The sequence below is a fragment of the Amblyraja radiata genome, chromosome 2, assembly GCF_010909765.2.
Source record: "Amblyraja radiata isolate CabotCenter1 chromosome 2, sAmbRad1.1.pri, whole genome shotgun sequence".
Taxonomy (NCBI): domain Eukaryota; kingdom Metazoa; phylum Chordata; class Chondrichthyes; order Rajiformes; family Rajidae; genus Amblyraja; species Amblyraja radiata.
In genome coordinates, this window is record NC_045957.1 from 145,310,180 (window position 1) to 145,334,902 (window position 24,723).

At 42.8% G+C, this 24,723-nt stretch overlaps 1 protein-coding gene across 4 annotated transcripts in view; it reads left to right on the top strand.

Annotated features, from left to right (window-relative positions):
* Positions 1-9,311, top strand: part of LOC116970062 (nucleotide-binding oligomerization domain-containing protein 1-like) — an 87,279-nt gene extending 77,968 nt beyond the window's left edge. For 3 of the 4 annotated variants that reach the window (XM_033016799.1, XM_033016805.1, XM_033016802.1), the window contains exons 9-12: positions 1,218-1,301; positions 3,344-3,427; positions 5,066-5,149; positions 8,889-9,311. In XM_033016799.1, the coding sequence (XP_032872690.1) occupies positions 1,218-1,301; positions 3,344-3,427; positions 5,066-5,149; positions 8,889-8,958 (322 nt within the window). In that variant the 3' untranslated portion in view covers positions 8,959-9,311. Of the gene's footprint in view, positions 1-1,217; positions 1,302-3,343; positions 3,432-5,065; positions 5,150-8,888 lie in introns of those variants that run through there. The other variant, XM_033016812.1, reaches the window with a different exon arrangement.
* Positions 9,312-24,723: the final 15,412 nt, after the last annotated feature.

Here is a 24,723-nt window from a genome sequence, read left to right on the forward strand (position 1 = left end):
CTCAGCATAGGAGCACCGCAAGGCTGCGTACTCTCCCCTCTTCTCTACTCTCTCTACACCAAAGACTGCACCTCCACAGACTCCTCTGTCAAGCTTCTCAAGTTTGTGGACGTCACAACCCTGATTGGACGGATCCAGGATGGGGAGGAATCTGCCTACAGACAGGAAGTGACACAGCTGGCGACCTGGTGCCATCGCAACAACCTAGAGCTCAATGCTCTTAAGACAGTGGAATTGATTGTAGACTTTAGGAGAGCTCCCCCTCCCCTCACCCCACTCACCATCAACAACACCACAGTCACATTGGTGGAGTCTGTTAAGTTCCTGGGAACCATCATCTCCAAGGACCTTAAATGGAGGGCCATCATTGACTCCACAGTCAAAAAGGCACAACAGAGGATGTACTTCCTGTGGCAACAAAGGAAGCACAATCTGCCACAGACAATGATGGTCCAATTCTACACGGCCATTGTAGAGTCTGTCCTCACCTTCTCCATCATGATCTGGTTTGGCTCAGCCACCAAGCACGACACCCGGAGGCTGCAGCGAATCGTCCGATCAGCTGAGAAGGTTACTGGCTGTAACCTTCCCTCCATTGATGAACTGTACACTGCAAGGCCCAGGAAACTAGTGGGTAAGATCATCTCTGACCCCTCTCACCATGGCGACAATCTCTTTGAATCACTTCCCTCTGGAAGGCGACTCCAGACTGTCAAAGCTGCCACAGCCAGACATAAAAACAGCCTTTTTTCCCATGTGTAGTAGCTCGACTCAATAACCAAAAACCTGTAGCCTCCTTTTGCTCTGGTATTTTATTAAATTCACTTGTTTAATCTATAATGTTTTATTATTAATGTTTAATGTTTTATGTGTCATTCCTAACTGTCACTGTATGTCATGTTGTCATTTGCAAGCGGAGCACCAAGGCAAATTCCTTGTATGTGAATACTTGGCCAATAAACTTATTCATTCATTCATTCATTCATTCATTCTTTCATTCATTTAGGAAGAGAATCGTGGCCCAAAGTACCAGTTCTTGTGCTATTTTTGTCTAGGATCTCATTCCAGAGCTTCTGTTCTAAGCAGCTGAGGGCAAGGTTTGGAAGTCTATGATGAGGCAAATTGGACTGTTTCTTCATTATACCATGCAAGTTAAGATTCTCAAGCTGTCACATTCTTTGCTATGTCCTAACAATGTCTATTGTCCTTTTATCTAGTTTGGCAGGCAATGGCATTTCCACAGTGGGTGGTAAAAGCTTGGCAGAAGCGCTGAGAGACAACAGTTCTCTGGAGACATTTTGGTAAGAATGCTCTTTGCATCAGAACATTCGGGTTCATCTGGTGAAGAGCAACATTCAGAGTCCTAGAGTCATACCCAATGGAACAGGCCCTTTGGCCCAACTCAATCATGCCTACCAATATGCCCCATCAAAGCTAGTCCAATTTGACCGTGCTTAGCCCATATACCTCTAAACCCATTTACCTCAACTATCTCCTCTGGCAGCTGGTTCCATATGCCCACACCCTCACTGCGGAAAAAGTGTTTCCTCGTCTCCGTTCTAAATGGCTTACTCCTTATTCTTAAACTGTGGCCCCTGGTTCTGGACTCCTCCAACATCGGGAACATGTTTCTCTAGCGTGTTTCTAGCGTGTCCAAACCCTTAACAATCTTACATGTTTCAATGAGAAACCCGCTCATCCTTCTAAACTCCAGAGTGTACAAGCCCAGCTGCTCCATTCTCCCAGCATATGACCATCCCGCCATCCCGGGAATTAACCTTGTAAACCTACGCTGCACTCCCTCAATAGCAAGAATGTCCTTCCTCAGATTAGGGGACCAAAACTGCACACAATACTCCAAGTGTGGTCTCACTAGGGCTCTATACAACTGCAGAAGGACTCTGTACAACTGCAGAAGGAGAATAGACCCATATAAGACCATGCCTCGGCCTCCTGGGCTCCAAGTAATAAAATCCTAGCCTGCCCTATAACTAATAGCTTAGTCCCACAAATCCTGGCAACATTCTTGTAAATCTTCTCTGCAAAAGGAGGAAGATTGAGTGAACTTTATTGTCTTCCATCGTAGTGAGAAATGTTGATTCCACTGTGGTGGATGTTTATGTAAAATTCGATTGTGTATTGGGTTTGTTTTATTCGTATGGCTGTATGGTAACTCCAATTTCATTGTACCGATTGGTGCATGTGACAATAAATGTGAACTTGAGCTATTTCAAGTTCAGGGTCTTGGTGAGACCACACCTGGAGTATTGCATACAGTTTTGGTCTCCTAATCTGAGGAAAGACATTCTTGCCATAGAGGGAGTACAGAGAAGGTTCACCAGACTGATTCCTGGGATGTCAGGACTTTCATATGAAGAAAGACTGGATAGACTCGGCTTGTACTCGCCAGAATTTAGAAGATTGAGGGGGGATCTTATAGAAACGTACAAAATTCTTAAGGGGTTGGACAGGCTAGATGCAGGAAGATTGTTCCTGATGTTGGGGAAGTCCAGGACAAGGGGTCACAGTTTAAGGATAAGGGGGAAATCTTTTAGGACCGAGATGAGAAAAACATTTTTCACACAGAGAGTGGTGAATGTCTGGAATTCTCTGCCACAGAAGGTAGTTGAGGCCAGTTCATTGGCTATATTTAAGAGGGAGTTAGATGTGGCCCTTGTGGCTAAAGGTATGAGGGGGTATGGAGAGAAGGCAGGTACAGGATACTGAGTTGGATGATCAGCCATGATCATATCGAATGGCGGTGCTGGCTTGAAGGGCCGAATGGCCTACTCCTGCGCCTAGTTTCTATGTTTCTCTTTCACTCTTTCCTACAGCAAAATCCTTCCTATAGCAATTTCAATAATGCTTCAATGCAGTACCACAATACTACTTTGGGCTTCTTAGCAGCACATCAATATAGATTTGTAATTATGAAGCACATATTAACCTCCAGAATGCCCCAAAACACTTCAAAGCCAGCTAAGTACTTTCATAAAGTGCATCCTCTAATATAAAGTGGGAAATGCAGTAGCTAATTTACAGACAATAACAATGATGGATATATGACTGGATGATCAGATAAGAACGTGGGCTGGGCCCATGCAGTCATGGGGAGAATGTGCAATGTCTACACATAAGAGAACAAGTAGTAAGCATGGGAAGATATATAGAGAAATCATTGACAGTTCCCCCTGCTGGTTCTGGCTATCAGTTACTATATATATATATAGTTTTTCTTATTTTTTTGTATAGTGTTTCTAGAATGTATCTTCCAACTCTCGTTTACTGTGCAAGAATAACAATCAACTTCGGAAACGTTTTGATCTTTTCTTTTGTAAATTAGGCTGACAGAAAACCGGTTGACTGATGAAGCAGCGTTCATGTTTGCCGAAGCAGTCAGGGTAAACAAAAAACTGCTTCACTTATGGTAAGTTTCAAGATGGATTACATGTGTTGTTGCTGTTTGGGAATCAGGGGTCATGGCTGGACTTTGCATCCATGGTAGAGCTGCCAACACACCTGGCTTTCGCTGGAGTTTACTTCACATGTCCTCCAGCTATTCATAATGTATGTGTATACTGTATAGGAGCAGAATTAGGCCATTCGGCCCATCAAGTCTACTCTGCCATTCAATCATGTTTGGTCTATCTTTCCCTTTCCTGCCTTCTCCCCATAACCCCTGTCACCCATACTAATCAAGAATTTTCACACAGAGAGTGGTGAATCTCTAGAATTCTCTGCCATAAAGGGTACTTGAGGCCAGTTCATTGGCTATATTTAAGAGGGAGTTAGATGTGGCCCTTGTGGCTAAAGGGATCAGGGGGTATGGAGAGAAGGCAGGTACAGGATACTGAGTTGGATGATCAGCCATGATCATATTGAATGACGGTGCAACCTCGAGGGGCCGAATGGCCTACTCCTGCACTTATTTTCTATGTACGAATCTTGATTGGGCCTTTCACTATTCGGTAAGATTCACTTAGGTCTCCCCTCATCCTTCTATGCTCCAGTGAGTACAGGCCCAATGTCAAATGCTTATCATATGTTTACCCAATCATTCCTGGGATCATTCTCGTAAACCTCCAGTCAAATGGCCTTTTTGAAGTTTCCACAATTTTACATATAAAATTTAAAAATTGTAAATGACACATTCTTCCATATTCCTCATTGCTTGACTTTGGCAGATTATATTTTGATTCCATAGTCTCTGGGACTATCTGAGTTCAGGCAGCCATTGGTGAAGCTAGTGTTGGAACATTAATAAGTTTCCAGTGAGTTGCAGGGTTGGGTAGGTTACAGTGATAGAGAGGGGAGTGAGTGCATTGGTGTAAGTGAGCAATGCTTCGGAGCTTCTAAGATTCTAAGATGAATGTCAATGGACTTTCCTTGACCACAGATTCAGTGGCTAAGCCTTAGACTAATTTTCCAGCATTCATGATGCCATATCCTACTAGATCAATGCCAGCTTCCAGAGCAATCCTACTCTCCCACTTACCTCCCCATGACCTATTCTCTCACATGCGCTTTAGCACTCCTAACACCCACCTCCACTGGGGACAATTTACAGTGGCTAGTTAAACATAAAACCATAGAAAATAGGTGCAGGAGTAGGCTATTCGGTCCTTCGAGTCAGCATCGTCATTCAATATGATCATGGCTGGTCATCTAAAATCAGTACCCCGTTCCTGCTTTCTCCCCATATCCCTTGATTCCATTAGCTCTAAGAGCTATATCTAACTCTCTCTTGAATCTCTCCACCTGCACATCTTTGGGACATGGGAGGAAACCAGGGACGTGGGAGGAAATAAAACATAGGGATAAATGAGCAAAAGCTACACGGCCTCCGAGATCAGGGATGAGCCGGGTCACTGGTGCCGATAGGAGGCAGCACGATCTGCTGCACCACTCTGCTGCCCAGCAGGTGGCGTTATGAGTGGCTTTGAACAGCCTTATAGATGCACCTGCAAGACCAGCCAATCTGCCACGTATACTGCCTGTCATACCTAGCACTCAAAAGTGAAGTGCATAATTCATTGAGATAATAAAATATGTTGTATTTTTACAGGCTGATAAACAACAAAATCACAGCGGTAGGAGCAAACTATCTCCTGGAGGCACTCAATGAAAATACAATAATTCAAGAGATATGGTAAGTAAAATCTCACTGTCTGGAAACGTGTGGGTTTGTAGGTTAATTGGTCTCTGTCAACTGCACCTAGAGTGTAGGGAGATGGAATGTGGGATGGCATGGCGTTGGGATGGAAGGGTGATCGGAAGTCAGAGTGGACTCGGTGGCCAACCATGCTGTATCTCTAAACTCAACTACGAAGCTGCACAATTACACCCACACCTCCTGATTTTCACTTTAACCTTACAACATATTTCTAATTCAAGCATAAATCTAATTCCCAGATTATCCATAATGTCATCCCTTTGAAGCTGTGATGACTGAGAATGAAGTGCCTGTTCCTGTGCAAAGCTGTTTTAGAAGCATATTGTCAGAAACATATTTGAAAGCCAGCACATTAATTGACTGGAATCAAGGTTTAAAGCACATGACTAGATCCATAGTAGACATGCTTCACTGTGCTACTCATCATAAGCAATCTGCCTTGCAGCACTAAAATAATCTTTTGGAAATAATAATCTATGATAAACAGTTTTGCCACTGGAATCTCATAATATCTTACGTGAAACATTTGTTCGTCTGAGTTAGAAGGTGTTGGGATCAAAACGTTGATTCAGAGTATAGACGATTGAAAATGAGAGTTCTGGTTTGACCACCGGGTGGCGCCAGCAAAGGCTGCCTCACCAACAGTCTGTCTGTCCCTTCCTTCTTGTTGTTTGTTTGTATGCGTTAAATGTATGTTTTAGTGGTCTTTAACTTAACATTTATGTGGGGGATGGGGTTGGGGGAAACTTTTTCTAATCTCTTACCTCGACGGAAATTCCGTATCATATCTCCGTCCGCACTGCGGCCTAACATTAAGGAGTGGGCGGCCTTTGCTGGAGACCGAATTTGGGAGCTCCACCGCGGGTGCCTGAGGACTTACCATCATGGAGCCCACGATCCCTTTGCCAGGGATCGACCACTGGTCAGAGACCGACTACAAGACGCGGGGACTTCAACCGCCTGCTGCAGGAGCTTCGATCGCCCCGACTGCGGAAAGTTCGACTGCCCCGACCACGGGAGAATAAAGAGGAAGAAGATTAGACTTTATTGCCTTCCATCACAGTGAGAAACGTGGGGAATCCACTGTGGTGGATGTTTATGTTAACTTTTAAGTAGTTGTGTGTCTTGGTGCTTTTTTATAGTATGGCTGAATGATAATTAGAATTTCACTGTACCTTAGTTGGTACACGTGACAATAAACTGACCTTGAAATCTTGAAACCTTGAACTGTGATGTAACGCTGAGGCTCTATAAGACGCCGGTCAGGCCACATTTGGAATATTGTGAGAAATTTTGGGCACCATATCTGAGGAAGGATGTGCTGGCTCTGGAGAGCCAGAGTCCAGAGGAGGCTTACAAGAATGATCCCAGGAATGAGTGGGTTAACCTATGATGAGTGTTTGTCGGCACTGGGCCTGTACTCGCTGGAGTTTAGAAGAATGAGGGGGGACCTCATTGAAACATAGAATAGTGAAAGGCTTGGATAGAGTGGATGTGGAGAGGATGTTTCTATTGGTGGGAGAGTCTAGGACCAGAGGTCAAAACAGAATAAAATGAATTTTTTTTAGGAAGGAGATGAGGAGAAATTTCTTAAGTGTGGTGAATCTGTGGAATTCTTTGCACACAAGAGTGGGGAGGCCGTCAGTGGATATTTTTAAGGCAGAGATAGATAGATTCTTGATCAAAGGTTATGGAGAGAAGGCAGGAGAATGGGGTTAGGAGGGAGAGATAGATCAACAATGATTGAATGGCGGAATTTGATAGATCGAATGGCCTAAGTCTACTTCTAACACTTATGACCTTATGACATGATCTTTGCATTGCCTTGTCCGGTCTTCCCATTTGAAGCCCATAAAAATGGCTTTTTAGTGGACTAACCAGCCTTTCAGCTGTGGTGAAGATCAATATTTCTAACAGACTGTTAGTAAAATCACGTGCTTCCATTCATTCACATTCTTCTCTGTAGAAAAGGCATGAGGATATGATTCAATTCCTCAATCCTCTCATCCATGTTGAAATTTGAGCATCCTTTAGTATGCGATGTTCCAATACTTACCTTCAGCGGCGCTGCAGTTCTGCCACTGGCCGTGTGCGCGACTTTGGAGCCTTTGAGTGGGGGGGGGAGCAGGATTAAAATGCCGTTTTCTCTCGCCTGTCGGAGGCGAACTTCCTCGGGCTGCCAGCTGATGCAGTACAATCAACCGGACTTCCGTTCTCGGAAGTTTAAAAAAAAATCGCTGGACAATTTAATCGCTGGAGTAAAATAAAAAGCTACTTCTAACGCCCTCAACGCCTACAACGGGACGGATCTCACGTAGGGGACAAAACATAATGGAAGTCTTTAATGAAAGTCTTTAATGAAAGTTGTTTCTATTACTTATAAACTTGCTTCTTAGGATGACTTTAATCCAAATTTAATTGGCGAAAATGTGATTTTGGCCCCATATGAACCGGCAGTGTTTTTCCTGCCGATATGGGGTTCAAATTCACTGCAACCGCAACGTTCCAATCGATCGCGTTCCACGAAAACCCACTCGCAAGATGATTTAAATGCCCATTCATTTACGGGAATTAAACATTAAATTCCTTCCATTTGGCCTATAAATTCATGACAATGAGATTTAAAAATCATGTAATATTGTGAATTCTTGTGTGAATGTTATTTGGACACTTAGGCTGTTTAAAAATGTTAATATTTTCTTAAGAAATGGATAGATGTTTAGATCCAGTAATTGAATTTTGTAATTAGCTACAATTAGGTAACTAACTAATTATATGCTTTAATTTCAGGTCATCCAAGTAAGATTGTTTCATATTTGTTTCAGAATGCTTCAATCTATAATAACTGAAAATTTCATTCAGTTCTCTTAATTTATAAGAAAGTTATGGGCTTTTGACTGTCCTCGATCACAGCTTTTGAGTTAAGTCAATGGAAAAGCAATAGGGAACAAGATGCTAATTTCCGAGTATGAAAATGGACATACCTTTTTAAATACTGAAGATATGGAAGTGAATTAGGTGTCAAATTAAACTTCTTTTTATGCTTTATCTGATGGGATAAATTGCAGACTTGATTTTTTAAATCTCAAAATGTTGTAACATTAATACAGAGAAGTGTGAGGTGCTGCATTTTGGAATGTCTAACAAGGGCAGGACCTACACAGTAAATGGTAGGCCTCTGGGGAGTGCTGTGGAGCAGAGGAATCTAGGAGTGCAGGTGCATGGTTCCTTGAAGGTCAAGACGCGGGAGCTTCGATCACCCCGACACGATTGCCCCTACGTGGGTGCTTTCATCGCCAGCTGGGGGAGCTTCGATTACCCCTCCGGATGGTTTGACTGCCCCGACTGCAGGAGAAAAATGAGGGAGGAAGATTAGACTTTATTGCCTTCCATCTCAGTGAGGAATGTGGGGAATCCGCTGTGGTGGATGTTTATGTTAACTTTTATGTAGTTGTGTGTCTTGTTGCTTTTTGAGTGTGACTTTATGGTAGTTTGCATTTCACTGAACCTTAATTGGTACACGTGACAATATAAGACCTTTGAAACCTTTTTGAAACCTTGGAATGACTCAGTTCCTCAATCCCTCGTCTATGTTGAAATCTGAGCATCGTTTTAGTAAAATAAGCAGTGTAAATCTTTGTCCTTTTATCAAGGAATGGTACTTAGTCCATATCTGGAGTAGGCTTTAACTTGTCCTCATTTTGTTTCTAAACAGCTTGGGGGGCAATACCATATCTGCTGAAGAAGCCAAACCATTTGGAAATGAAAAAAGGTTGTTACTGTGAATGCCTTTTCACATGTGATTAATGTACTGGAGGTTTCAAGCGAAATGACACAGGAAAATCTTCAAGTCATTGGCAATTTTTTTAGGAACTTTTGAAGTTTGTGGATGTGTTCATAACTCTAAAGAGACAGACTGTGCTGCAAAATGGCAGTGTTTTCTACTTTTCCCAAGGCTTCATTGCGGAGGCGTGAATAGACAGACATATGAAGCTGCCAATGGGTATTATTCTTCAATCAGTGAATCATATGGTATGTGCACCTCTCATTTTACATGGGGGTTACGTGCTTGAAAAGCAAAGTGTAATACAAAAATTCCCAAATTAAACATATATGCGGCGATGCTGTCAGCAGCAAATTTGAGTGCGTTATTCCCAAAATACGCTAGTGTAAATCAAACTCTGGTATTAAAGGAACAAGCGCATTATTTCAAAAACACATACATCAGACGGAAGTAAAACTCAAGGTGCCTGCATTCTGAAGTAGCACGGATTGGAATTTACATTTTATTTATTTATTTATTTATTTATTTATTCCGAACAAGTAAAGACATTAACGACATTAATATTAACAAAATCGAAATTATCAAACAATTGGACATTACAATCAATATTTACAAAGCAATGAGAAGAACAAAATCAAGGTTCCAATGTCCAACTCTGTGTCTGTACGAGCTCGAAAAGGAGTGAGAAGAAGAATAACTTATTAAATCTCACCCCTTTTCCCCAACACTTCTACCATATTTAAAAATCAATTAATTACTAATAATAATACTACCCTAGGCAATTTCCCATAATACCTACAGACATATATATACATACAACTATTATGTACATACAAACTTCATATCTGAAGTACCCAAACATAAGTAAACAATAGTAAAGCAATAGATAAACATTAACCCCCACTTGTCAACCATCCCCTCCATCCCTGTACCCCTTGAAAATTATTTATTTATATATCATTTTAAAATGATTCATGTTTGTGCATTGCTTTAATTCCCCGTTCAATTTATTCCACACTCCTACTCCACAAACCGAAATACAAAAGGTTTTTCTAGTCGTACGGACTTTTTGTTTCTTAAAGTTAAATATTCCTCTTAAATTATAACCCCCCACACGCTCGTTAAATAATTTTTGAATGTTTCCAGGTAAATTTTTATTTTTGGCCCTAAACATTATCTGAGCTGTTTTGAATGTAACCAAATCTTCTAATTTTAATAATTTTGACTCTAAAAATAATGGATTCGTATGACCCAGATACTTAGCATTATGGATAATACGAATTGCTCTTTTTTGCATCACGGTTAATGAGTGTATCGAATTTTTATAGTTATTACCCCAGACTTCTGCACAATAATTTAAGTAGGGTAAAATTAATGAACAATAAAGAATACGGAGTGATTTGTAATCCAGAGCTTGCTTGGCTTTGTATAATACAGAGATACTTTACATTACTGAGATACATGCAGGCAACGAAACATTTGTAATTATTTATGTTGGTTTATTTCAGGGAACGTATTTAAGTTTGCAGTTTTTTCCAATAACTGCACTTTATTCTTGATCTCCCTTATTAATACAAGCCTTAAAAAGATTAAATTACAAGAAAAGTGAAATCTGATCCAAAGCTTGGTTCAATTGCTAACACAACCCACTTGTCAGTTGATTCCACTTTCCAAATCATCCTCTCTTGCTTAGATATTTTGAAATTGTAGTAATATTTTGGGCAGTGGTTTTGCCAAGTATTCCAAGATTGTGTCTGTCTATGACATTTCTAAAGGAACATACCAGCTTCCAGAGAAGATCAAATAATGGAGCATTGGTGACTGGGAAGAGGAAATATCAGTTTATTTTTCACTTTCACCACCAGCCTAGGCACTCACACTGTCTTGGAACTCACACTGCATGTCTAAGGCACTCAAATGAAAATAAAAATGATCTTGTTTCAATCTAAAACATTATCTGGCCTGAATGCAAATGACCCATACTTACACGACACATAATCCAGCCCGCTATTGTTTGGAAGATATAATATAAAAGTTTGAGGCAAGGATGTAGTGTATATTACTTGTGAGATGTACCGTCAAACTGATTACTATCTAAATGGCGTCAAGTTCAGAAAAAGGGAAGTGAAACGGGATCTGGGGGTCCTTGTACATCAGTCTATGAAAGTAAGCCTTTTTAACAAGAGGAATCGAATATAGGAACAAAGAGGTCCTTCTGCAGTTGTACAGAGCCCTAGTGAGACCACACCTGGAGTATTGTGCAGTTTGGGTCCCCTAATTTGAGGAAGGACATCCTTACTATTGAGGGAGTGCAGCGTAGGTTTACAAGGTTAATTCCCAGGATGGCAGGACTCTCATACGCTGAGAGAATGGAGCAGCTGGGGTTGTACACTCTGGAGTTTAGCAGGATGAGAGGGCATCTCATTGAAACATATAAGATTGTTAAGGGCTTGGACACGCTAGAGGCAGGAAACATGTTCCCGATGTTGGGGAAGTCCAGAACTAAGGACCACAGTTTAAGAATAAGGAGTAAGCCCTTTAGAACGGAGACGTGGAAACACTTTTTCTCACAGAGAGTGGTGAGTCTGTGGAATTATCTGCCTCAGAGGGCAGTGGAGGCAGGTTCTCTGGATGCTAGAAACAGAACTTAAAAATAGCAGAGTCATGGCATATGGGGAAAAAGCAGGAACGGGGTACTGATTGGGGATGATCAGCAATGATCACATTGAATGGCGGTGCTGGCTCGAAGGGCCAAATGGCCTACTCCTGCACCTGTTGCCTATTGTCTATTCTATTGTCTATAGTCAAACAATTTGCACCCAAGTGTTTCATATCTTGAAGTGCTTTAAGTGCTTTAAATACCCTTCCAATTTTGCTCTCCTTTTGGTAATGATCAGATAATCTCACGAGCCCAGAAAGAAGACATGTGAACAGTGTAGGAGAAATATCCATAAAATTGAATGAAAATCCTCAGGTTGGGATCCATTCTGCAGAATATTACAGTTATGTTTGTGGAAATGTAGCTGGAGTTACTTGCACAACTAGATGGATGGTGAAACTTTGAAGTACAAAGCAGTGGGTGACATAGACAAGGGGCATGGGTGGAATGGAAGAATATTAGGGGACTGATATTGGAGAATATTACTTTTGTTTGAGATCCACACAAAGTAGGTTCAATATCCTTTGTTCCACATTGTGACTTCAAGAGAGAGTTAGATTTAGCTCTTGGGGTTAAAGGAATCAAGGGATATGGGGAAAAAGCAGGAACGGGCTACTGATTTTGGATGATCAGCCATGATCATATTGAATGGCGGTGCTGGCTCGAAGGGCCGAATGGCCTAGTCCTGCACCTATTACTATGTTTCTATGACTCAGTTTTTGAAGTGCCGAATGATAGGACACTTCACAAATCAGCTTCAGAACACGCAGGAGATTTCTTAGTTGGAATATCTTTTTGGTTGAAACTGCATATTTGATATCTTCAGCTTGAACTTCACCCCAATTGCAGATCAAAACTAATGAATGTTTCATTCACAACCCAATCCATCAGTGCATGCCCACAATGAACGAGACTTGGACAATATGTGTGATTCAGCTGATAACTGACAAGTAACATTCAAGTTTAGTTTCGATATACAGCATAGTATCTGGCCATTCTGTCCACCAAGTCCGCACCGACAAGCAATCCCTGTACACGAGTACTTTCCTTCTTCTTCTTCTTATCGAGTCCACACACAAGATTAGAATTTGTTCAGCCAGAGCTGAACACACTTCTTGGCATCTGCCCAATGGTGTCTGTCTTGCGCTTCTTGTGCGTGGTGGTGGAAAGATTGGTTGAAACAGGGCCGCGACGTGAACGCTCTTTCCTTGGCCCCAGTACTTTCCTACACACCAAGGACAATTTATAATTTTTACCAAAGCCAATTAACCTACAAACCTGTACACCTTCGGAGTGTGGGAGGAAACCGGAGCACCCGGGGAAAACCCACACGGTCACAGGGAGAATGTACAAGTTCCGTTGAGACAGCACCCGTGGTCAGGATCGAACCTGGGTCTCTGGTGCTGTAAGGAAGCAACTCTACCGCTGCGCCATCGTGCCACCCCAAAGAGTCAACACAGAACACTTCCACCAAGAAACTATTGCTGCTCAGGGCCAAGCCTGGCTTTGGTGAACTGGAAGAGATAGAGACATAATGGCCATCTGATCAATGGAGAAATGGAAGTGGCTGGTTGAATTGGAGATTGGAGTAGCTGAGCAGATAGAAGGATCTAATAGAAAGGTCATGGCATGTAGGGGAATGCAGGAAGGAGGTCCCTCGCTGACATACTTGGGCCAGGAGAGATCAGACATTGAGAGATCAGGTAAGTTGCCGAATACTGGGACCTGTGGCCTGAGGGGAAGATAAGGTGAGTGATGGAGAATCTAGGCCTGTGTCGGGGTGGAAGGAGGTTGAACATAAGTATCAATGAGTGAATCTGGCCTTGGTGGTTGGGCAGAGAAGTCATCTGTGGAGATGAGGGATGGAGAATGGCCAAGAGAGAAGACTGTTGAGGGAAATGACTGCTCTGGTGCCAATCCCTAGTGACCATTCATATTGTGATGTTGCATCCACAAGGTCCTCTCCCCACGACAACTATTGTAAGAACGAATAAAAATTCACAAATGGTCTTTCTATGGTTCTTTATGTCTTGTCATTGTCCCAAATTAGTAATGGGAGCTTCAAAATATTATTGATAATGCAGGTGGTTAAAGCTAAGCAACATGCTGTGTTTCAGACAGCATCTGTACCACTGATCAACCTCACTAACTATCAGCCTCATCTGCAATACCATTTTGCGTGTTCGGATAACATGACTCTGGCATGATCAGGTAGAAGCCTAAATCAAGAAATGAAATGAATACTAAACAGTTTGTAAATAACGTATAGTGATATTTAGAAACATAGAAACATAGAAAATAGGTGCAGGAGTAGGCCATTCGTCCCTTCGAGCCTGCACCGCCATCCAATATAAGCCGAGTAGACTCGGCTTATACTCGCTAGAATTTAGGAGATTAAGGGGGGATCTTATAGAAACTTACAAAATTCTTAAGGGGTTGGACAGGCTAGATGCAGGAAGATTGTTCCCAATGTTGGGGAAATCCAGGACAAGAGGTCACAGCTTAAGGATAAGGGGGAAATCCTTTAAGACCGAGATGAGAAAAACATTTTTCACACAGAGAGTGGTGAATCTCTGGAACTCTCTGCCAAAGAGGGTAGTTGAGGCCAGTTCATTGGCTATATTTAAGAGGGAGTTAGATGTGTCCCTTGTGGCTAAAGGTATCAGGGGGTATGGAGAGAAGGCAGGTACGGGATACTGAGTTGGGTGATCAGCCATGATCATATTGAATGGCGGTGCAGGCTCGAAGGGCCGAATGGCCTACTCCTGCACCTATTTTCTATGTATCTATGTATCAATATGATCATGGCTGATCATCCAACTCAGTATCCTGTACCCAGTGGCGTAGGGTGTGTTTTGAGCGCCCGGGGCAGTTTAAAATATTACGCCTCCTCATTAGCGGCTAGCCATGGCTCATGAGCTGTTATAAATCCAAGTTTTGTATTTATTTTCTCAACCTAACAAAAAGATGGCGGTGCTGCCTTAGCAGCTGCGGCTCGCCTGCAGTCTGTCTGTTTTTTTCTCTTTTTTTGTGTTGTTCTTTTGTCCTGTTTAGTTGATTTTTGGTTTATTATGATGTGTATGTGGGGGGGGGGGGGGGACACGTTTTTGGTCTCTTCCTTCGGGGGATGCGACTTCTTTTGTCGTATCCCCCGTTTCCTCCTGCGTCGAGGCCTAATGGCGGAGCTGGCGGCCTCGGAGCTGGGGCAGTGGCAGCGGCGGCTGGGACAGCGGCAGCAGCGACCAGAACTCGGAGCTGGGCAGCGGCAGCGGCGGCTTTGACACCGGCAGCGGCGGCCTGGCCTCGGAGCTGGGACACCCACGTCTCGTTGCATCTCCCCTTTTCCTAATCGGCCACCATTTCATATACTTTTATGTATTGAGTATAGAAGTTGGGAAGTAATGTTAAAATTGTACAAGGCATTGGTGAGGCCAATTCTGGAGTATGGTGTACAATTTTGGTCGCCTAATTATAGGAAGGATCTCAACAAAATAGAGAGAGTACAGAGGAGATTTACTAGAATGTTGCCTGGGTTTCAGCAACTAAGTTACAGAGAAAGGTTGAACAAGTTAGGGCTTTATTCTTTGGAGCGCAGAAGGTTAAGGGGGGACTTGATAGAGGTCTTTAAAATGATGAGAGGGATAGACAGAGTTGACGTGGATAAGCTTTTCCCACTGAGATGAGGGAAGATTCAAACAAGGGGACATGACTTGAAAATTAAGGGACAGACGTTTAGGGGTAACATGAGGGGGAACTTCTTTACTCAGAGAGTAGTGGCTGTGTGGAATGAGCTTCCAGTGGAAGTGGTGGAGGCAGGCTCGATTTTATCATTTAAAAATAAATTGGATAGTTATATGGACGGGAAAGGAATGGAGGGTTATGGTCTGAACGCAGGTGTATGGGACTAGGGGAGAATACGTGTTCGGCACGGACTAGAAGGGTCGAGATGGCCTGTTTCCGTGCTGTAATTGTTATATGGTTATATGGTATATAATATTTTATATACTTGCGTGCTTCCTGCCTGCAGAACTTTACTGTCTGTTGTTAGTTTTATGTTTATGTAGCAGTTGTTTCTATTATAAAGTCTATTATAATTGTCCTATACAGGGACACATGACAGTAAACTCACTTGAACTTGAACTTGAACTTGAGTCCATATTTACAGTGGAAATTTCCCATATTAAGCCATCAATCTGTATAGCACAGCCCAGCCAGTAGGAGTCAGTGCTACTTAATCCAACAATCACTCTCAGTAATGGAAAAAGGAATTCAAAATCATAATCATAAAGAGGCAGAAGAGTTGTTGGATTTTTGATCAACTGCTTATTCTTGGTTAGAATATCACGTGCAAAAGCAATAGCACAGATTTGTAAAAAGTTGCATTTCCACCGTCAGTAATCTCATGTAGATCTGGTGTTTTTTGTACTGGAGCTATGAATTTATGCCTAGGTTTTGAGGGATTTTATTATTACCTTTTTATCACATATTTACGGGAACCACTGTTGTCCTGTTCTTGCGTTAAAGTCTTACAATGGTGATTATTTATTATTATAGAGTTGTACAGCAAAGAAACAGGCCCTTTGGCCCAACATGTTCAAAAATGGGGTACCGATCTAGACTAAACCCACATACCAGCACCTGGTCAGCAGTTTACTATCCCTTCACAATTGAAGGGCTTATACAAATAATTTCCATATGTGAGAGTACCTATCTCCACCACCAATTCAGGTAAATCCCAACCACACTCTGGATGAGAAAGTTCTTCCTCGGGATCCCTCTAAATCTCTTCCTCACCCTAAATCGATGTACTCTAATTTTAGATTGCACTGCCGTGGGGAAACGTATCCTTCGATCTATTTTGTGCCTCTCTTAATTTTATATACCTCTGTTAGTTCCCCTGGACAGATAAATTTCCAGGGCCTGATGGTCTGCATCCCAGAGTACTCAACGAGGTGGCCCTAGTAATCGTGGATGCATTGTTGATCATTTTCCAATGTTCTCTGGATCAGTTCCTGTGGACTGGAGGGTAGCCAATGTAACCCCACTTTTTTTAGAAAGGAGGGAGAGAGAAAACGGTGAATTATAGACCAGCTAGCCTTACATCGGCAGTGGGAAGATGCTTGAATCAATTGTTAAAGATCTTATAGCAGCGCATTTAGAAAGCAGTGACAGGATCAGTCAAAGTCAGCATGGATTTATGAAGGGGAAATCATGCTTGAGTAATCTGGAATTTTTTAAGGTTGTAACAAGTAGAATGGATAAGGGAGAGCCAGTGGATGTGGTGTATCTGGACTTTCAAAAAGCCTTTGACAAGGTGATTAGTGCAAAATTAGAGCTCATGGTATTGGGGGTAGAGTATTGACATGGATAGAGAACTGGTTGGCAGACAGGAAGCAAAGAGTAGGAATTAACGGGTCCTTTTCAGAATGGCAGACAGTGACTAGTGGGGAGTCGCAAGGCTCGGTGCTGGGACCCCAGTTATTTACAATATATATTAACGATTGAAACGAGGGAATTAAATGTGACATCTCCAAGTTTGCGAATGACACGAAGCTGGGTGGCAGTGTGAGCTGCGATGAGGATGCTATGAGGCTGCAGGGTGAGTGGGCGGATGCATGGCAGATGCAGTATAATGTGGATAAATAGTAAGATTAAACTAGAACTTACCAGTTTGAAGTTTGATCTTTATTTTATGAGGAGTTACGTCGAGGGATTACGTGAAGACCCCGCCAGCACGCATGCGCATCAATCTTCAAAGCAGCGGTGTGAAATCACAGACAACAGTAGATGAAATAAACATAGTAAGATAAGAGAAACTAGAATACCAGTTGACCTTTATGATAGCAGGTGGGCGTGGAGGGCACGTAATCCCTCGACATAACTCCTCATAAAATAAAGATCAAACTTCAAACTGGTAAACTTGTTTAATCTTACGATTTTACTTCGGAGTCACGTGAGTGACTACGTGAAGATTTTAAAGATCTGTGATTTCATGCCGAGGAACGAGTCCCTGCCTCACACACTGCCATAGTTGACCAAAGGAGGAAGTATGTTAACGTATTCAGACATGAATAATGATAATAGTAACCTCCCTCAACCGGGCGGAACTATGAACAGAACTTAACATAGAGTTCGTAAATACCCCCGATTTGGCAATGGGTTAGTACTAAATGTGTGAAAGATCGCTAGTTTGACCATCCTGCAACTGCTAGGATGTGGTCCCGCTAACTTCCATAACCCTGCTGCTGAGGTTGTTGCAGCCTTGTTGGAGTGAGACTTGAAATGTCAGTATTTACTCCTGTATAAACCAGACCCATAACCACCTGGAGATGGTCTGTAATGATACCTTCTTTTGAGACTAGATGTAACTAACAATATTGCTAGTTCAGAGTCTCTAGGCTCTAGTGATCTAACATTCTGGTGTAGATGTGTGACCATACACAATCGACGGTTCATGGGATATGTGAACATCTAGTTTGAGATCTGGTGCCCCTGGTCTATACTGCTTGACTAAGTCATAACATAACTGTTATTCAGCCTGCAGATATAATCATCCTATCCAGTCAACGTTTATGTAATGACTGGACCCGTAGTGCTGCATGCAGGGCTATGAGCATAACCACTTATAAATGAGTTAGACCAAGGACAGGGATGTAGCTGGAGCCCACTAGTGAAGCAACGTAGCACAACGTTAACGCCCCATATCTCTGCGTCCCTAGGCCTGGGAGTTTTCGAGTTGCAGATATCCTTCATAATCTAGAACTCAGAGGGTGAGACCCGGCAGAGTGGATTCTCCTCCTCCCAGCCAGTATGATGAAAAGCACCTTAGGCATAGTAGATGGCACTTTAAACATAATGATTGTCAAGCCCTCATATGAGCGTGAACTACAAGACGCCAGTCATCCGTGCTGAATTATGTAATATAATCATAAAACAAATACCTCCCATCTTATGAGGGAATACTGTTATTTTCTGGTGCTATCCCTGCGATCTGCAACGAGCACGTTCATGGTTGGTTTAACAACCAGAGCCGCAGGAACGGTCTTCTCAGTCTCTGTAAGTCAATGAATTGATTATATCATGCTGAGGATGGTTTCCCGTGTCACGGCTAAACCAGCAACTTTTGTGTCTAGAAATAACCATATAAGGTTCTATCATTCCTCACATCAGTGGGAACCATGGCTGGCTAAGAAACTATGAAAATGCCTGAGGCGGGAACGTGCTGAATTTTGCAAACCCGTCTGATGAGGCAGAAATGGGGGAAGACATAAAAGAACATTCCTCCCTAGTGTAGCGAGAATGTCACCATCGCTACTGATATGCCACATATTTTTTGCAACTGGTGATTGAGCCTGGATGCAAGCATCTCGGTCTTTAATGTTCACAATGTATTTTAATACTTTGTGATCCAACACCCATATTGTGTACCCTAATGAGGTTTAGGTAAACTATCACCGGATACTTTGACTTGTTTGCACCCATGTGATTAACATTTACCACCACCGAAGTTTATCAACTTGGACTAGAGCATGCAGATTAGGCACATTCGCACAAACCTTTAATCCACAGAATGCACCCAGTGTCTATAGGTAGTTGATACCATATAACTGAAGAATTGGTAACTCTCCCATCCACCTCTGTAACTAGAGATGGTATGAGCAATTTCCCATCCTGGCCAATAGCATCAGTTTGTAATTTAACTGAAGATTTACTGATGAAAGGTTAGTGGAAAGATGCTGAATACTGTTCGTCCACCATGGTGATTATGGTAGTTTCAGCTGGGAATCGCATAGGGCTGGTAACAATGACTTGAGGGCTTACTTCTTTTACATGCTGTATAGTACTGGTTGTGCAAAGGCCCAAATAACACAGCTGAAAGCCAATATATATTGTCAATTACACTTGATGAACAGAAGGCTGTTTGATAATAACAAGGTTTGTTACAGGCTTCAATTAATTCAAATCCCTTGCCTCAGGGCAGAGTCCCAGACGATTAATAGAGTTAAAGGTAAATCCCAATAATCAATCATTTCAGTTGGTATCAACTTAAATTTAACTGGACGGAGTCAGATTAGGAAAAGGGGAGATGCAATGAGACCTGGGTATGCTTGTCATCAGTCACATTCTATCTCTGTCCTGCCCACTCCCCTGACATTAGTCTGATTAGTCGACCCAAAACATCACCATTTCCTTCTCTCCTGAGATGCTGCCTGTCCCGCTGAGTTATTCCAGCATTTTGTGTCTACCTTCGATTTAAACCAGCATCTGCAGTTCTTTCATACACTGAAAGTAAGCATGCAGGTACAGCAGGCAGTGAAGAAAGCTAATGGCATGTTGACCTTCAATGCAAGATGATTTGAGTTTAGGAGCAAGTTGGTCCTACTGCAGTTGTACAGGGCCCTGGTGAGACCAAACTGGAGTATTGTGTGCAATTTTGATCTCCTAATTTGAGGAAGGACATTATTGCTATTGAGGGAGTGCAGCGTAGGTTCACCAGGTTTAATCCCGGGATGGCAGGACTGACATATGATGAAAGAATGGGTCGACTGGGCTTGTATTCACTGGATTTTAGGATGAGAGGATATCTTATAGAAACATATACAATTCAGAGGATTGGACAGGGTAGATGCAGGAAAAATGTTCCCGATGTTGGTCACAGTTTTAGAATAAGGGGTGGTCCATTTAGGACTGAGATGAGGAAAAATATTTTCACCCAGAGAGTTGTGAATCTGGAGTTCTCTGACAGTGGAAGCCAATTCACTGGATGTTTTCAAGAGAAAGTTAGATTTAGTTCTTTGGGCTAATGGAATCAAGGGATATGGGGAAAATTGAGGAACGAAGTACTGATTTTAGATGATCAGCCATGATCATATTGAATGCCAGTGCAGGCTCGAAGGGCTGAATGGCCTAATCCTGCACCTATTTTTCTATGTTTTGGATGTTTCAGCCTCCTCTGCACCTAGGAAAGGCGGCATGGTGACACAGTGGTAGAGTTGCTGACTTACAGCGCCAGGGACCCGGGTTCGATCCTGACTATGGGTGCTGTCTGTATGGGATTTGTACATTCTCCCTGTGACTGCCTTGGTTTTCTCCGGGTGCTCCAGATTCCTCCCACACTCCAAAGACGTCCAGGTTTGTAGGTTATTTGGATTCAGTTTTACAAAACAAATGAAGATTATCCCCAGTGTGTAGGATAGTGCTAGTATATGGGGTGATCGCTGGTTGCCATGGACTCAGTGGGCTCAACATCCTGTTTCCTCATTGTCTCTCTCAAAATGAAATGAAAGCAAAACCAGCCTATTCAGTCACTCCTAGTAAATGTCCAGGCCATGTACCATCATGGTGCATCTCCTCTGCACACTCTCCAACGCAGTTACATGCTTCCTGTCGTGAGACAACCTAAACTGTACACAGTATTCCAGCAGTGATTTATACAGTTGTACCATCACCTCCCTGTATTTATATTCATTCATAGCTCCAGCTAATAAACACAAGTCTCCCATTTACCTTCTTTACTATTTTTTCCACCTGTGTTTCAGCTTCAGGGATCTTTAGACTTGGACAGCAAGTCTGATCTCTTCCTTAATATTCCTTTTGGTCTTACCATTCATCATGTATAACACTTATAGGTTCATCACCGTGCACTTAACAGGATTAATTCCCATCTGCCATTGATCTCCCATTTTACCAATTGTTCAATATAATCCTGTAGCCCATGACAAATCTCCACCTTGTTCCTAGTGCATTGCCAAGAGACCCTTTAAATCAATTGCAGAATGATTAAGGATTGTTAAGGGTTTGGACACGCTAGAGGCAGGCAACATCTCTGAGGATATGACATGGACATCACACGCCGCAGCACTTGTGAGTAAGGCAAGGCAGCGCCTTTACCACCTCAGGCAATTGAGGAAATTCAGAGTGTCTCCGAGGATCCTCCAGTGCTTCTACTCAGCGGCTGTGGAAAGCATCTTGTCCGGAAATATTACCATCTGGTTTGGTAATTGCTCTGCTCAGGACAAGAAGGCTCTGCAGAGAGTAGTGCGTTCGGCCGAACGCACTATGGGAACTTCACTCGCCCCCCTGTAGGAACTATACATCAAAAGGTGCAACTCCAGAGCCAACAAGATCATGGGAGACCCCTTCCACCCCTGCAACGGACTGTTCCAGCTGCTACGGTCAGGCAAACGCCTCCATTGCCATGCTGTGCGAAAGGAGAGGTTGAGAAGAAGCTTCTTCCCAGAGGCCATTAGGACTGTAAACTCCTATCTCACCAGGGACTAACTTTTACTGTACCACTCTACTGCTTTTTTTTAAGAATTGCTGTTTTTTTCCCTTTTTCCTTCCTCCCACAATATTCAATATGAAAAATAATATATGATTCTGTTACATTCTGTTTATAGTTTGTTTGGTTGTTTGTTTGTTTGTCTTTTTGCACAAAGTCCGCGAGCATTGCCACTTTTCATTTCACTGCACATCTCGTATGTGTATGTGACGAATAAACTTGACTTGACTTGACATGTCCCCGATGTTAGGGGAGTCCAGAACCAGGGGCCACAGTTTAAGAATAAGGAGTAAGCTATTTAGAACGGAGATGAGGAAACACTTTTTCTCACAGAGAGTGGTGAGTCTGTGTAATTCTCTGCCTCAGAGGGCAGTTCTCTGGATGATTTAAAGAGAGAGCTAGATAGGGCGCTTAAAAATAGCGGAGTCAGGGAATATGGGGAGAAGGCAGGAACGGGGTACTGATTGGGGATGATCAGCCATGATCACATTGAATGGCGGTGCTGGCTCGAAGGGCCGAATGGCCTACTCCTGCACCTATTGTCTATCGTCTACTGTCTAGTGATTCTTAGCACTTATTCAATATTTGTGAGTTTGTGAGAATGCAAAGCTTTTAATCAAATCTGCTCATCAAATTTAACGTATTACATGAGTTAGACACAGAGTGCTGGAGTAACTCAGCGGGTCAGGCAGCATCTCTGGAGAAAAAGAATAGGTGATGTTTCGGGTTGGGACACTTCTTCAGACTGCTAAGGAGTCGCGAGCCGAAACATCTCCCATCCTTTTTCTCCAGAGATGCTGCCTGACCCCTGAGTTACTCCAACACTTTGTGTCTATCTTTGGTATAAACCAGCATCTGCAGTTCTTTATTTCTATTTAAAGTATTGCATTCTCTGTTTATGTTCTGTACACTCATGGGAATTGGAGGATAACACACTCTATTCCTCAGGCTAGTGTATTAAGCTGCTATTTGTTTATATTTGACAATATCACCTCCTTATTTCTCTGGTTTGTTCAGTTTTTGATCATAATTTTCTTCTCCTTTCCTGCTGGTTTTACCGAGTTCTTCACTTTCTTCACTTTCTCTGTGGCCGGGGATGTGGCGAGCAAGACCTCTGAGTGGTGCAGCGTATAGCTGCTGCTTGACAATGCCAGAGACCCGGGTTCGATCCTGAATTAGGCCATTCAGCCCATCAAGCCTACTTCACCATTTGATCATGGCTGATCTATTTTTCCCTCTCAATTCCATTCTTTGTCCTTCCCCCCCTTTGACGCCATTAATAATCAAGAACATAGAAACATAGAAAATAGGTGCAGGAGTAGGCCATTCGGCCCTTCGAGCCTGCACCGCCATTCAATATGATCATGACTGATCATCCAACTCAGTATCCTGTACCTGCCTTCTCTCCATACCCCCTGATCCCTTTAGCCACAAGGGCCACATCTAACTCCCTCTTAAATATAGCCAATGAACTGGCCTCAACTACCTTCTGTGGCAGAGAGTTCCACAGATTCACCAATCTCTGTGTAAAAAATGATTTTCTCATCTCGGTCCTAAAATACTTCCCTCTTATCCTTAAACTGTGACCCCTAGTTCTGGACTTCCCCAACATCGGGAACAATCTTCCTGCATCTAGCCTGTCCAACCCCTTAAGAATTTTGTAAGTTTATATAAGATCCCCCCTCAATCTTCTGAATTCCAGCGTGTACTAGCCGAGTCTATCCAGTCTTTCTTCATATGAAAGTCCTGCCATCCCAGGAATCAGTTTGGTGAACCTTCTCTGCACTACCTAGAACTACCTAGTAAATATGCATGGTAAAGGAGGGAGGGACCATGGGCAAAGGTGTAATGCTGAGGCTCTATAAGGCGCTGGTCAGGTCGCATTTGGAGTACTGTGAGCAAATTTCTGCCCCATATCTGAGGAAGGATGTGGTAGTTCTGGAGAGGGTCCAGAGGAGGTTTACAAGAATGATTCCAGGAAAGATTGGCTTCGCATACAATGAGCGTTTGACAACACTGGGCCTCGACTCGCTGGAGTTTAGAAGATTGAGGGGGGACCTCATTGAAACCTACCAAATAATAAAAGGCATACATACAGTGGATGTGGAAAGGATGTTTCCACTGGTAGGAGAGTCTAGGACCAGAGGTCATAGCCTCAGAATAAGAGGAGAATGAAAATTGTAGAAAGGAGGAACTTCTTTCATCAGAGGGCGGTGAATCTGTGGAACTCATTGCCACAGACGGCTGTGGAGGCCAAGTCAGTGGATATTTTTAAGGCAGCAATAGACAAATTCTTGATTAGAACGGGTTTCAATGCTTATGGGGAGAAGACAGGAATATGGAAGCAGAGATCAGCCATGATTGAATGGCGGAATAGTCTCGATGGGCTGAATGGCCTAATTAACCATATAACCATATAACAATTACAGCACGGAAACAGGCCATCTCGGCCCTACAAGTCCGTGCCGAACAACTTTTTTCCCTTAGTCCCACCTGCCTGCACTCATACCATAACCCTCCATTCCCTTCTCATCCATATGCCTATCCAATTTATTTTTAAATGATACCAACGAACCTGCCACCACCACTTCCACTGGAAGCTCATTCCACACCGCTACCACTCTCTGAGTAAAGAAGTTCCCCCTCATGTTACCCCTAAACGTCTGTCCCTTAATTCTGAAGTCATGTCCTCTTGTTTGAATTCTTCCCTATTCTCAAAGGGAAAAGCTTATCCACGTCAACTCTGTCTATCCCTCTCATCATTTTAAAGACCTCTATCAAGTCCCCCCTTAACCTTCTGCGCTCCAGAGAATAAAGACCTAACT